Genomic DNA, 13850 nt, shown 5'->3' with positions numbered 1-13850 from the left:
TGTATAAAGGCGAGTGTGTAAGCACCTGAATCCAAGAACCTGTAGGTGTTTGCGAGAGTCCAATTGTATATGTAGGGTTTATCCATAAGAAATGAACCCCAGGAGCCACAGTGCTGAAGCCCCCAGGAGCTGGACATGGAGCTGGACATGGAGCCAGCCAAGCTCCCACCTGCTGCCCCCCTCCCCCCGACACCGAGGAAAGAAAAATTATATTAAACCCACCCACCACATAGGACCATAGACACCCAGCCTGGTATTTGGACCAGGGTGCGCAAACTTATGGAACACGGTTAAAATGGCATTATTTATTTTCAGCATGTTCCCCCTAAGAGACTAGCTTGTTTCTCTGATGAATATTGTTGTGGACACATGCCACATTAAAAATAGAAAACGTTTTGTAATGATTAATCACGATCACAGTTTTTGAGCCCAACACACGGTCAATTACACAGGGGCGTGTATATTTTGGAGAACCATTGTGTGTAATTTAATCTCAGTATAACTGTTCTGAGGATACATGGTGGTAGATTCCCAATAATCTAAAACTTGACAATCTAAAGTATTCATATGAAAAAAAAAACTTGAACTAGAGACAAAACATTTTCAAGAAACAATAGAGCAAGTCCAGGAATCTTTTATTTAGACAATTCTCTTTTCTGTGAAGGCCTTAGAGGTTTAATAGAAACCTGGTAGAGGTAGCATCATGTCCCTGGAATGCATTTCCTCACAAGAGATGGGAAAACTGGTCGATTGGATGGAGCTGAATACAAGGCAACCCTGGAAAAAACCTTTTAGAGGCTGCACTAGACTCAGACCTGGGATGGTGGGTTTACCTTCCAGCCAGAGCTACAATTGAAAGTTTTTTTATTTGTATCATGTATGCATTTTTATAATTTTCCTCCTGGTCCAGGATTTTGTGCTCCCACTATACGTGATCATGGTTGGAATGTTAGAGAATATGCAAATGTTAAAGAAACGTGAATACTTTTACAAGGCACTGTAGGTGGTACATTTTTACAGTTCTTACCAGGACAGGGAGTGATGTTACACTCCTGAAACTCCTGTGCCGGGCCCAGGCAGGTTTGACCTCCGTACCGCGGCTCCGGGCTGTTGCAGGTCCTCTTTCGGCTCCGGATTCCCCTGCTGCAGTCTCTGCTGCACTGAGACCAGGAGCTCCAGGATGACCAGCCCCCATTCACAGTGTGGCCAGAGATTCTCCCCAGACGAAGCACTTCACCTGTGAGGAGCAAAGACGTGTTCAAGTCTAACAACAAGACATAATCTGAAGTCATGTGTGCTGCAATATAAAAAAATTATTTGAAAAACAAAAAAAAAACAAGTGGCTACTTGTTTTTTTAAAGCTGCACTCAATTCTTGGTGAGAGAAGCTTCTTTTTGACGGGTGTTTTTTCATCTATGCGTAATGCAAATTGTCTTTAAAACAAGTTATTCAAAAAGTAATAAATTAAAGTTACTTTTTCTAATAAAAAGAGGAGCAGAGGATGATTCACTAATTCAAGATCCTTTAGTCCTACTCACTATGTGAATCTACTAACTTTGATTGGATCAGACAAGTAAAAAAAGAAAAAGTTCTGGCATCTGGCAAATACATGATTTTGACTTTTTCTCTAGTAAAGTAAGCAGATCCCAAGCATTATTTCCTATAAACTATACTGGAGTGTTTCCACTAAATTATATATGACTCAAGGAAATCCATCAGGGTTTAGTCCAGTTGTAGATCGCTTCCATGACAGGGGAGTGTGCTGTTTTTAAGAAAAACTCATAAGCGTAGCTGTTGTGTAGTTAGAACTATTGATCAATTTCTGACAATGTTGGAAACAGTTTTGTAAACCGTGTTCAATTCTTGCAATTATTTAAAATAACAGAGTATGACCCCAATAATGGCAGCATTTGTTGCTGGATCGAGGTAAAGTTGGAAAACCTCATTTCAGGCGGAAGGCATGTCATGTTCTTCCAAATTGTTTTGCTAGCCCTCCTACTTCAGCTCTAAGGCCTTGGGTATTACATCTGCACAAGGGGCTTCCCTCATAATCTGTGACATTTGCTAGCGATAAACCCTAGCAGATTTTTTTCATAGAAATTTTCAGTTTATTATCAAAATTGGCAAAAAAGAAGAAGAAGAAGGAAAACAAAACAATGCACAATGTGTATCATTTACCATTTTAAAATCTGTTTTGGTTTACATTAAAACAAAAAAGTAGTGTCAACTATTATTTGTAACCTCAGTAATCGAGGGAAAAGATGTGTTTGGCATTACAGCAAACACTTAGAACCGCTCACCAGGTTTATACATCTCTCCTCTGGCGTTCTTAATAAAACAACCTTTTCAGATGAGCTTCCCCCATCTGAGGCTGGAAGGGCTTTTTCCTCTAACCCTAACCTTGAACTGCTTCCACAACCCTAACTCTATTATTGAGCCGAAGACAGGGCTGGACCAGGCCCCTTAATCTGACCTCCAATCAGAAAAAAACCCCACTGGGAATGTCAGTAAAATCAAAAGATCTCTACAAATCTGAATCTGTATATATCGACAAGTTGTTTTTAAGAAAACTTATGACCAGCTGCTCGCTCTCTTTTGACTTACTCCCCATTACTAAACGCAGGCTGTTCGTTTCAGCTGCTTGGTGAGATCTCTTTGGATGAAGCAAAAGCTGCGGTAAGCCAGGATGCGCACAGCAGCTGCAGTCTCAAAAGTGTTACAAAAAAAATATGTGTACTGCTGCCAGCCTGATGTGGCTATTATGAAGCTGAAGCCTTTAAATGACAACCGGCAGGAATGGGCTCCAACCGCAGCAACCGGGCTCCAGGAATGAAAAATCTTTCTACCTTCAGGAAAAATGTTAAACTCAGACGTCTGCAGTCCCTTACGATGATGATGGAAAACATCAGCTGTAGGAAAGCATGAACTGCATTATACTTTGGTCAAGTGAACTGAATATGAGTATAAAGAAACCAAAAAATACAAAACTTTAGAGTGCTTTGAGAAAGCCTGGAACACTTTTAAAGAATGTTTGGTTCCTAAAGAAGCCGCAACAATGAAATAAAGACCTGAAGTCTTGTATTCAACTAAAGGGAGGAAAAAAAGAAACACATGTAAAGGTTAATTTGTTATCTAGTTATTTTTTTTATTTACTTTAAAAGCAGCTTCCTCTTTTCACCTAGCATATGGTAAACCTACACTGCAAAAAAAGCAGTTATTCATGTTAAATTAGTACTTTTAATTGAAGCAAAAAGAAAAAAAATGTCTCTGCTCATCCTACACAGTGTTACTTTCTAATGTATTCCAGTTGGAGTCAACAGTAAAGTCCCACAGGGCTCACACTCTCACATAAACTAAACCATGACAGTATATCACCTCCATGCTCATCAGCCTAATTTAACCCAACTGAGCACACGCTCATCCCCACCTCGCCGCTTGCTATACTCGTAGGGCTATAGATGCTTCCTCTTAACATAATTGGTGTCAAAAATGTTGCATTACATTTATTTTTTTAAAAAATCTAGAGCTCCTACACAGACAACATGCACGCTCATCAAACAACATCGACTGACTGATCGGAGTACTCTCATGTGCAACCAATCGAGCTGTCAGTTTTTGGTTGAAATCTAAAAATGTAGTTTAGATTAATATGTAATTAGTGCATGCGTTAATCAGCTCTGTAGAAATTGGCCTTGTGTTCGGAGGCAAGCATCAGGATGATCAGAGAGGGAGAACCAAAAAAAAAAAAAAGAGGGAACCCATCTGTTTGACTGAAAGAGAAAATCAAGCGTTTCCGTCCGCGCACCTCTCTGGTGAAGCCCTCCCATCTTCAAACTTTCCCTGGTGCAGTTAGATTGGTTTTCAGGCGCATATCCCCACTTTGCGCTTCTTTTTTTTTGGGTAAGAGAAATGAAATTGAATGGATGTTCAAATAGACCAAAGGAACATCTAGATCCTTGTTAATCTTTCATTTATTACACACAGTCAATATCTCATCTAGCTTCCTTGTTATTTATTTTCATCCTTTCCTCTTCCTTTTTTTTTTTTTAGCCATTATTAACCTACTCAGTTCCTTCTGTCTCAACTACTTTCGCTGTCCTCCAACCTGGCCTTGCTGTTTCGTCAGCGTGCTCTTTTCACTGACAGTTATCACGACGCGCCTGCTTTGTATTCTCAGGGAGAGGAGGCTGTGTTTACCCGGCGCAAATCCTCGACCTCTTCATAACTGCGCCTGACCTTGCCAGTGCACAGGCCAGCTAACCCAGCATCAGGCTGCCTTGAGCGCTGACAAGCACACTGAGGACACTGGGGGCCCTTGCTTTTTATCGATTCTGAGGAGGCAGTGGAACGGACAGTCCCGACTGCCATTTTTGACCTGTGCTCTTTATCGAGCCCTCTGGGACCTGGACGAATGGACCACTACTCTACAGGCAATGGTGTGATTCATGAACTGTATTCTCATGTGTACACGATCTCTAAAGAAACATTTATTTGAATAAATACGTCTAACAGACTGTTAACTACACCACTGGCAGTAACGTGTATGCTGGACTTGGCTCACTATACTTGCGCTGGCTTTACCTTGAGCTCAGTTTAGTTGGCCCTTGAGGGCGAATCTAACAGGTAGTCTGAGAAGGGCTGAGACCAAAGTGGACTTCTATCATCTTAAAACAAACCATTTTGTTTTGAGATGGAAAAAAAATAACTATTTCAAACTATTTCCTCTAAACTTTTGTCATTTTCCTCTTTTTTTTTGCACTCAGTGGTTATTATTTTCGTACAAGCAGGTGGTTACTTATGCAGGAAATGAAGGTTTGAGGCGGTGTGACACCAACGATCTAACATCTTCCACTTGCTGAGAAATGATAGATGTAAAGCAAGTTAACAATCTCTCTTCCTCTGCTTCCTGTGTGATTACTCTTTTTTTTAATAACTGCCCAGTGCAAAGGTGATGACAGTTTAAACGGCAACACACATGCATCAAGTAAATATGCCCCCCCATTATTGTCTATCCGACCAACGAGACCTGCTATATCTGATCAGTGCCCGTGGCTCCAAGACACGGCGCTCAGCCATCTTTTTCTTAAACTGTTCAGCTCAAATGTGTCAATGCTTCTGTTAAAAGTCCAGTAATATGCTCTGTCTCCGCAAACTTCTGCATGACATCCAATGAGTGCCAAAGATGTCCGCTGATGTGCATTAATTGGCGAAACGCACTGCGGCAGTCTGAAAGGCACGCTTAAACGTGCATAAGGTGCTTGGAGGCGAGAATGACTTCACAGCCGAGTTCTGCGAGTACTAGCCGCCAGTCAAAACGCAGTAGGATTTGTGAAAGCGTTTTACTGGGTTTCCAACTTGGATTTTGGAAAATCCACTTTCAGAGAAGAAAGACCACCCACCAATAGCCCCTCATGGACAAACTGTTCCAGTCAAGGACCCCAGAACCAGTGACTGCTACTTCGTTACCCGAGGCTCTCGGTGTCTGGTACAGCGGCATACCAGCTAGATGGAGAAGGAGACCTCTTCTTCTGAAGCTTGCCAGAGGGTGGACAGTCAGCGTCAAGTGAAATGGCAGCAGTGGCAGTTCCCTTAACTTTCACTGCCATTGCGCCAAAACAAATCTGGTATTTTACGACGTTTCCTTGTGAATAAAACTTCAATGCCAACAAAGCACACAAGGATGTTTTGACCGCAGTGGATGCTCCGAGGATAGCCGTCCAACTTTTAATTGTAATGTCTATGGCAGCCATATTTATCATGCTCAGGGAACACACCCTGTGCAAAAGCTGTCCATAAAAAATAGTTTAGCTTCGATTGTGTCATCAGGGGAAAGCTGGAGTTTTATGTGTGTGCATATGTGTTGGGTGATGGTATTGCGAGTAATGCCTGATGGGCCCGACAAATTTCAAAGGCGTTCTGTGGTCCACGGTTCCAGTTTTAGCCTTCGGCCGAAGCCCAAATCACATCGTACCTCATGACCCTCATGACCCTCTGCTCGACAGGAAAGCCTGGTTGATGAAAATTTAGTCAGCTGTATCTGCCAGTAGGTATGATAGGGGTCCCTGTGGACCGCCCATATCTTTGTGATCACATTATTGTTGCATGCCGACAGGGTCAAAAGCAGTACCAATCAGAGGGTGGCATCAGACCATAATATGGTCACATTATGACCAGAAGAAGAGAAACCACAATGCAGCTTATTTTACTGAAATATGGAGAGTAGAAATCTGTTCTTTATCTTTACAGGACGACAAAGACTGCCCTGATGTTTCTACTGGGGCTGCCTCACCCAGATAAAGAAATAAAAGCTTAAAAACCTGCTTAACGAACTACTCTTCTTAAGTCAGAAGTGTATTCTGTGTGGCTGGGTATGTGACATAAACTCTGCAAGAACTCAATGGTACTGAGAAATGTTTGAGGTTTTTCCACTGAAGAGGCTAAGTGAAAAATTAGGTGTCAACACCGAAAAAAGGTCAGGTTTATGGCAGCCCCTGACAAACTATCAGCCCATTAATCTACTTACTAGCATCCTTATTTGGGAGAGCTTACCTTAGGTTTAGGGTTAGGTTAACTGGACTACAAGGATTTTTTTTAAAGACTGCATGTGTTATAATTATTAATATCACCCTGTTACATCCAACTATGTTTTTCAGTAGTTGCAGCGAATTACTATTACTATTATTATTACTATTACTGAATTGAATCCCCTACTTGTTTTAACTGCATGTTTTTTTTCCCTTTTCTTAAACTTCAGCATAGGCCATTGTTATACATCAGTATGTGCTACAATAGCTTTGTTTTGTTGTGTCCATTTTCTATTTTAAAAATAAATGAAAAAATGTTGTATTAATAACAACTGCGTTGATATTCTGGTGAGAAATCAGTTTTTTTGTTCTTTTCTCCTCATCTTCAGAGTAAATGTTGTAATAAGTACTTTGGATTGCCTGGTGTATAAATAAATAAATGCACTTGCCCTGCCTAGAATATGGTTGCTCAGCTGAGCAAAAAACAATTTTATTAGTTTGTGTTTGTCTGTGAGGTCCAAGCAGCTCATGTACATTGTCAAAAAGGCGTTAATCTGCTCATAACCTTTCAACAGAATCTCATTTCAAAAACCATGGACTATTCCTTTAAGGTAGGGTTGCCATCTCTTACTCTTCCAGGGTGAAGCTTGAGCTTTTGTTCTATTTCTCACCATTTCACTCTAAATTCATCTCTGTGCAACCAAGGAAAAGGCGTTTTCTTAAAGCAGCACTTTGGTTTGATCACTCTCCATTGACAGCGGCATTTTGTCCCCTTTATTGGCAGCAGGAAAAGTTTGGTTTTAAAAGTGTCAAAGTGATCATGGACATAACTGCAGACAACTAAGGTTAGTTTGTGATAACGTCTGTTTCACATTGATCAGATTTTATCGTGCACAGTTATTTCAACCTATCTATCCATGTTATAATTAATAGATAACAAAAGATTCTGTTGACCCTCACATAACACCAAAAAGCTTAATCACAAACAAATCACAATCTTTTGATCATGTATTATACTTTCTAGAAATGCCTGAATGTTCTTGTACGTATTTGAAGGTTCATATGCTAGTTGTCTTATTTTAAGCAGCTTTTTAAAAATGTGTGCATTAGTTGATTTTGTGAAAAATTCACGCTCGTCATTTCCTCTTTTATATGAGGGGGTGGGGCTCCATGCGCCCCTTCACTTCCCTGACCATACCTGTGCCTCTGTCTCACTTCAAGCTCCGCTCAAAGGTTGGCAGCCCCACTTTAAGGTAGCTTTTGATGTACTCTACATATTGTTAAGGCTGTCCTCGCACTGCCAAAACAAACACCATGGAGCCCTTTCTTTCAAATAGGTAGCAACTGGATCTATTGATCCACCCAAGAACCACACACAGCCAGAGGGAATTCATCCTCACTCTCCTGACGAGCTAGCTTCAGGTGGAGCAGAGAAGAAGGAAAGAGTGCAACATCAAAACAAGTCCCCCGCCTCCTTCACCACACCTGCTCACATCACACCCAGCTCAAAGGGGGGAAAAAAGTCCAAACAAATTCATGATCTGTTTTGTGTTAGATGAGGCCACATCGATATCCAAATCTGTACAATCTAATGTACTGTATGGAAAACAATCAGACATGAGACAAAGAAATAGCAACAGACACTTGCTATGAAATCAACCACCTCTTGCTACTTCTCTGAAAGACAGAGAAGTAGCAAGAATAACCACTTTCAGTGGAGAGGAGGGATCTGCTGTCTTGTTTCATCAATGCAAGGGTAATAAAAGATCACACTGAGAGAAAGAAAGAAAAAACTCCCTTCCATGCTGTCTTACACTCTAAATCACATCTTAGCTTGGCATTACTTGTCCTCCTCCCTTATGTTAGCTTTCAGATCATCAATGTCTCCCTGTGGATGGACAATATGACAGTATTTTCTGTGCTGTCCTTAGCAGCACTCCCAGAAGATTTTCTTTAACCCAAATAAGGTTTGTTAAAGTACAACGCTGAAAATTCATGAGGGTTCAAGCACTGAAACACAGATAGCCTGGTCATTGACCACTTTAATGGAAAATCTGTTTACCTCAATGCAGTCGCAAGCTACAGTGGCGACATTGTGTTGCATTAATAGGAAAGGAGTCCTAAACACAGCTACCATTTATGTCAATAATAAACTTTAGGTAGAATTATTTTACATAGCATCAACAAACCGTGAAACTAATCATCTTATTTGTCAATGCAGCTTTGTATATTCTTTGTGAATCTGTCTTCTGCATTTAACCGTCCCTTAGGGAGCAGTGGGCTGCCACTGTGCAGCACCCAGGGAGCATTCTGGGCTAAAGGTCTTGCTCAGGGATCCAGCGTGGCAGTGTGTAGGATTGCACCAGGGGAACTTGCATCCTTCCCAGGCTCCCCTGCTCTAACCACTGGGCCACCACTCCCCCATTTATCCTCCTCCATATACTGCTGCTTTGTAATGGTAGATCCCATGGATGATGTATTTGAAAGCATTTCCTAATAAAAGTGCATATACTGATCTAGTATGAGGACATTAATAATTTAATTCAGTGTGATGTTTCTAGAGATCACTTGAGCAGTATCAAAGGGTTTGTTATGGAGAATTAGAGGTCTGAAATACACCTCAAAAGACACTGTTGTTACCAAGACTGATAACTGGGTGTGTAAAAATGTAGGTTTAAAAGGGAAAAGTCTCCTAGTCCTAATTCTAATTAGGTTAAATTAACTTTAATCACCGTGAGTCAGCATTTCTTACTTTGAATTAAACATAATTTTAATATAGTCAACATTTAACTTAACGTCTCAGTGCAACAGGCAATCAAATTGGTTTCAGTCACTTCCCATAATCTGTTTTGTCTTTTACTTGTTGCCTTTGGTTCTTTTAAAAATCCACATTATTAATATAAGATACGAGGTTTCTTGCATACTAAGGAGCACCAATTATACAAATCTAAAAATAAAATAAATAAATAAAATAAAATTTTTAAATATTTACCACACATTTCCTTGCTTAAAATCAAACAAGTTCAGATTTGAATGATTTAAACTTTGAAGCTACATTTTAAAGGTTTTAGCAACAGTATGAACCATTTGTCCTTTCTAATTATTTAGTTTAAATGTGTTAAATGTCGCTCCTTTTCATGATGTAATACATCAGTCATATAAACCTGAAAACGATTTTTCAGGTAACATTTCTTTCTCGGTAGTTTTTGGTAAATGCAGCTTTCTGAATTAGTTTTCTATTCTTTAAAACTGAATTGGTTGACATCCACCTACTGCATGCTGTGACCACAAAGCAGGCCTATGTGAAATGGATCGACAAAACCCAAAGCCTTGAAGGCATTGGGTGTAACCTCTGGCAACCTTTCTCATCAGGCTCTTTGCATGCTTCCATGGAAGTTTGATTGCGAAACCATTACCACATTAATCTAAAAGGCGCCGAATTTCTTTCACTAGAATCAGAGCTGCATATTAAAATCTCCGACTTGAAACTTGAGACTTATGAGCGTGATTTTCAAGGAACGCAGTCAGGTGTGAAGGATGGATCAGAAATCACTTCTAGTTTTAGGCCAAATCAAAGTGAAATTAATCCTATTGATCAAATATTCTGTGTGAATAAATACCCTGGGACTAATCAATTTTCTAATTTGTGTCCTACTTGGTGAAAGGAATGAAAAACGAACCTGGCTGCAAACCAGCATGTATAAAAAAAACAAAAAACACCATTTAGCCATTTTCTGCATCACCATCTGAGTGCATGCACCGTCTAAGTTCCTGCGGCAAGGTGACACGGGGAGTTTGCTCTACTGTAACTTTTCAGCTTCGCTAGAAGACATGACAAAAGTACACCTCATGAGATTTTAATGAGGAAGGTGCTCCTTCATCTGACAGGCTACGCAAACACAAATCAAAACAATCAGGAGTTACAGCAGCATGGTTTTCAAGAACCTTACGCCGTGCAGCAACAGTTTTACAACTTCATTGTCTAATCATGTTCATCATATTGTATGTGTGATTGTGCGGAGAGGAGTCAGAACACAACATTGTTTCTGATGACGACACAGTCGGTTTTGTGGAGTTACATAACTGACACAAATGCATGCGCAGCGCCAACACTGCCTACGATCATCACAAACTGAGCAGAGTCTGCTTACAGGGCGGAGGTGTGAGTCCTGACATTAAGGTCTGAGGGGAAAACCAACATCTGCTCACGTCAGCAAAACTGAGGTGCAGGTTTGAGGCTGAGGTGGAGGGGTCGGCGGAAGCACGCCTCCATCGATATCATAGCAGAAGCAAAAAGAGAGGGTCAGCTGCTTCAGATTTTTGGGGATTAACATCTGCGGAAGATTTTGGGCTGAGCACAGACGGCTAAGCAGGAGGTGTCGACAGGGTGGAGACTCGGCATGGAGTCCAGTCCACTCATCAAAATGTTTTCCTGAGCTTCCTCGGGGACAGTCTGACTGGCATCGTTCGGTCTGCTCCGGAGGCCTGCAGTGGATTATTTGCGGCCAGAGCACATTATTACGAATGTTCCGCCACCGATCCCATGCCTTTTCAGTTTTAATATACAGTCAGTATTACAAGAGAAACCTGGAGCAGATACTCTCTGAAACCAACTAATTGATCCACCACAAAAAACAAAACAAAACCAGGATGAGTCCTAACACTAGGAGCTTAAGGAGAGCTAAAACATTTACCCATTAGCCGTGATTCTAATTTTCTTTCTAGTTCTAGGCAAGTGGGGCTCTTGTCTATTTTTTTTTTACTTTCAATCCGACTGCAGAATACAGCAGCCTGCAACTGTCCGATAATCAGAACTATGCTGTAGGTGGGGATAACATCCACATTAAGACTAAGGTAGCTTATTTTTCTTTGGCAACTTTCATCGGGTCTTTAGGCACACAATAAATGTGTGGATGACAGAAGCAGCCGAATCTTGGCAAACGTAGAAGACAAAATGTAGGATGATTACTATTTTTGGTGTAGGGCAAAATCATAGTTGGCACTAATGAAGTGGACTGGTAATAGTCTATTCTTTTCTCAAAGTCCCTTTTTCAAAATGCATCAAAAACAGATTTCTTGTGTATCCTCCCTTTAGAGGCATTTTTAAAAAATATGTTTATTACTCATAATAAGATCCACATCCTGCAGAGTGTTACCTTCTGGCCATTCTTAACAGTATCCTCAATAAGTACTGACGTTAACATTTTTTTGTTGTAAGAACAAAAGGCAAATGAAAAGACCTGCCAAAGGTCAGAAAAGGGGTCCAACGTTCATTTGCTTTTTCATCTTCAATATCTATCTATATCTATCTATCTATCTATCTATCTATCTATCTATATATATATATATATATATATATATATATATATATATATATATATATATATATATATATAGTACAGCCACAAATAGAACACATCATTATTGGTTCTCATTAAATGAGTATGGGCTTCTTTGTTTAAGTGAATAGAAAAGTACATTTCCTTTAGACACCAGCAAGAGCGGCATCTTGATGTCACCAAATGTCCTTTTTTTGAGAGGCATGCTAAGAGAAAGCCCTTTCTGTCCTACTATAATAAATGAAAACATCTGAAATATATAGGTGTTGGAGTTTAGCCAGGAGAAAAAGTAAAAGTAAGACTAAGTAAGACTGTAGGCTGAAGCCAAACAAATAGGAGAATGTAGCAACCCTTTCTCTGGGGGCTGCCTCACAGCAGGGTACCCACTGATACTCTATAAAGCCTAGCTCCCTGGGCCCGTCTCCCTCTTTCGTAGACCATGGTACTCCAACAAGGAGGGTTTACACAGGAGAGACAAAAGTGGGCAGAGATAAGCGGGAAAGGGGGGAGGAGGGTGGTGGGAACACGGCTGTGTTCAGGATGGGGGGGAAAGCAGCAACTAGGTACATTTGCCATATTGAATCATGGAGCGTGAGCAGAGTTACGCTGGTAGTTACATCACAGTTCGGTATTTTGAGGTGGAGGATCTTTCAACTCCCCTCGGCACCAGAGACTGAGGGAGTCTTTGTGGAGCCCAGCGGGCCAGAGCCTTATCAGTTTGAGCTGCTGGCTGAAGGCGCTGACTCAGCAATGCCCAAAGCCGGTGCTGCCAAGGCAGTGGAGGACAGGATTGGTCCAATTATATATCATCATATTTATTTCCCAGGGCGGGACCACCGACAGCTTTGTGCATGCCTGATTTATTTGCAATATTGAAACAGAGTGTAGTGGGTCTCCTCTCTGCTCTGATTGCAGGCGGGAGCCGCTTTTATACCGTACAGCAGCAGAGCTACTGATGTGTGGTGCCACCCTGACCATTTTAGACACAAAAGCAGTATTTCATCAAATATGCACTAATTTGTTAAATTAATGACCAGGATATGTAGAGAGTACTATAAGACAACCATGTTAACAGTTTGTTGGGAAAAAAGTTGATTTGGGGGTGAGTTACCCTTTAAGGTTTGACTGAAGTTAAGACTTGGAGCTAACAGGCTAACGTGCTAACATGTGCTTGGATACACTCCCACCATTATTTCCGGTCGATCATCCGCTTACAGCGCCTTCTACATTGTTAAGTTACCAATTCAAATCTTTAAATATTTCTAGAGAAATAATTACATTAATAAAAAAATAAAGTGTCCTAAAGATTACTGATTTTTATTTAGCAAATCAGTTTTTAAAATGTTATTTCCTCAAATAATGTTTTATCTGACTTCGAGTTGCATGGGTTTAACACACACCAAATGTTGTTCTAAATTAGTTAAGCTAATTCAACCTCATTCTTTGGTTCTCTAACTTAGATCTTCACTGAACTCTAGATTCATTCATTTTCATGGTGATGGTTTTCGACTATTTTTATTTGTCCTTTTGTGTATATAGTTCCTTAGTTTCTTTAATCTTAAGTCGGCATAGTAGTTTTAGATAAGTTTTGCTAGCCTAGTAGAGAACATTTGTTGATGGAAATATATTGATAAAACAAGTAAACAACATTATATAAAGTTGTGTCCTGGATGTGAATTTTATTTCTGTTAATACATTCTTAGAATTGAAGAGAAGTTGTCATTGATTTATTCCATATGTATGTAGAGTTTAAAGTCAAAGTATGCCTGTGCTCGAATCACTCTTTCAACTATTGTCCTTATATCAGCTGATAAAGCTAATGTTCACCCGACAATACCTAACGGACTGAGAGTTATTTGATAAACATAAAATAACTTAAAAACGTGTAGTTCCATAGCATAGGGCTGGGCGATATGGACCAAAAATAATATCTCAACATTTTTAGGCTGAATGCTGATATTCGACATTTATCTCAATATGATTTTCT

The 13850-nt window shown here is 40.3% G+C and overlaps 1 protein-coding gene across 2 annotated transcripts in view; it reads right to left on the bottom strand.

The window, feature by feature from the left end:
• Positions 1-13850, bottom strand: part of sema5a (sema domain, seven thrombospondin repeats (type 1 and type 1-like), transmembrane domain (TM) and short cytoplasmic domain, (semaphorin) 5A) — a 223847-nt gene that overhangs the window by 18125 nt on the left and 191872 nt on the right. For both annotated transcript variants that reach the window (XR_004927321.1, XM_012857340.3), the window contains exon 17: positions 1028-1237. Coding sequence is in view for 1 of the 2 variants with exons in the window: in XM_012857340.3 (XP_012712794.2) it covers positions 1028-1237 (210 nt within the window). In the remaining variant the exon portion in view is untranslated. The remainder of the gene's footprint in view (positions 1-1027; positions 1238-13850) is intronic.

The sequence above is a fragment of the Fundulus heteroclitus genome, chromosome 21 (genome assembly GCF_011125445.2).
Source record: "Fundulus heteroclitus isolate FHET01 chromosome 21, MU-UCD_Fhet_4.1, whole genome shotgun sequence".
Lineage (NCBI taxonomy): Eukaryota > Metazoa > Chordata > Actinopteri > Cyprinodontiformes > Fundulidae > Fundulus > Fundulus heteroclitus.
Note: the sequence above shows the minus strand (reverse complement) of the source record. Positions and strands in the feature narration are given on the sequence as shown.